We start from the raw sequence: 1,488 nt of genomic DNA, 5'->3' as shown, positions 1-1,488 counted from the left end.
GTGACTACGTGACCCTCGTGGTCGACGCATGAAGTCAGGCACCTCCAGCTCGGCTCCCTCCACCACGGGGGCGGTAGGCACGGGAAGAGGCCGCACAGAGGGCTTTGATACAGACGGTGGAACCACAGGGGACTGAAGCACAGGAGTCGGCTGGACACAGGCCGGCAACTGAGCGGGCGGAGTCGCAGGGGACGCAATCACAGAGGGCGATGGTGCAGGGGCCGACACCACAGGGGACGGAGTAACAAAGGATGACTGAGCAGAGGGCAAAGGCGCGGAAGGCACAGACATGGACGCCAGAGGCACGGAGGCCGCCGGAACAGAAGCATTTGTAAGAACCGGCACCAAGCCCCTACCCTCTCTCGCAAACTCTGCCGGTGCCACAACCTCCCAACCCGGGGAACCAGCAACCGGTGACGCGGAGGCAGCCGGAGAAGACACCGGACCAGGGCCAGGCGACAATCCCACCACAGGACCCATCACTGCTGCAACACGACCCACAGGAGCCGCAGGCACTCCAACAGCGTCGCACACATCACCATCCCCAGAAAACGAACTCCCGGAGTCCTCAAATTCCCCGACGTCGGCCCAGGCCGTATTACGAGGCGGAGACAGACTCAAAGCTTGTCGCGAACGCTTGGACACAGGTCGCAGATCGTCGGAACTATCACCTCCGCTAGGAAGCACTGTAGCAGAACCGCTGGTTGCCCGTGCAACACCCTGCAGCGCACGATCACTCAACATCGCAGCCTCAACAACCCGGGGAACAGGACCACACACCGCAGGAGACATCACAGTGTGCACGTCGACACGGGTCGAAGACACAGCTGCCAGAGACAGTACAGGCCGAGGCGCAGCCTCGACGTCCGGAGTCACGAGACCACACACCACAGGAGATACAACTGGAGACTCGACAGGAGACGAGGCAGGCAGGGGAGGCCGAGGTGCGGGAGCCGGGGATGCACTTCCTTCCACTCCGACACCCACAGCCACATCGAGGCTGGCATCAGAGACCGGCAACGGGGCAACAGAGGACTGGGTAGTAACACTGTCCACAGCATCACCTTCCGACAGGTCTGGGACTGCCAACAGGGGAAAGTCCTCCTCCCTGAAGAGGTTCACTGGCCCGACCCGGCTCGCATCACATCCCGCAGCCTAATGGCCCGAGAGTACTTACCGGAAACACGTCCGGGGCTGACCCCCATAGAACACGCGTACCACGAAGCCCAAAAGCTGGAGGGACGAAGGGATGGAGTCCTTCAAGCGCAGCGCCACAGTGCGGGTCCCATTCGGGATACCCTTCCACTGCCCGGAGGAGACTGCATTCATTCGGACACTCAAGACCCGCCCATACCGGGTAAAATGACGCTGGAGAAGAGAGTCAGGGAACTCAAAGGGAGCACCATGAACCGCCACATAGGTAGTCTCACTGCACCTGTCCGACACTACCACCGAACCACCACCCTCAGGCAGAGTAAATGTCCTCCC

The 1,488-nt window shown here is 61.6% G+C and overlaps 1 protein-coding gene across 1 annotated transcript; it reads left to right on the top strand.

Moving 5' to 3' along the window:
• The first annotated feature begins 289 nt into the window (after positions 1 to 289).
• Positions 290 to 1,159, top strand: LOC138371905 (uncharacterized). Its single transcript, XM_069336954.1, has one exon. It carries the CDS (start codon positions 290 to 292, stop codon positions 1,157 to 1,159), a length of 870 nt encoding a protein of 289 aa, XP_069193055.1.
• Positions 1,160 to 1,488: the final 329 nt, after the last annotated feature.

Source organism: Procambarus clarkii, chromosome 37 (genome assembly GCF_040958095.1).
Source record: "Procambarus clarkii isolate CNS0578487 chromosome 37, FALCON_Pclarkii_2.0, whole genome shotgun sequence".
NCBI lineage: Eukaryota > Metazoa > Arthropoda > Malacostraca > Decapoda > Cambaridae > Procambarus > Procambarus clarkii.
Note: the sequence above shows the minus strand (reverse complement) of the source record. Positions and strands in the feature narration are given on the sequence as shown.

Coding starts and splice junctions, on each gene's coding strand:
- LOC138371905 (XM_069336954.1), top strand. CDS start 290: ATGGACGCCAGAGGCACGGAGGCCGCCGGAACAGAAGCATTTGTAAGA.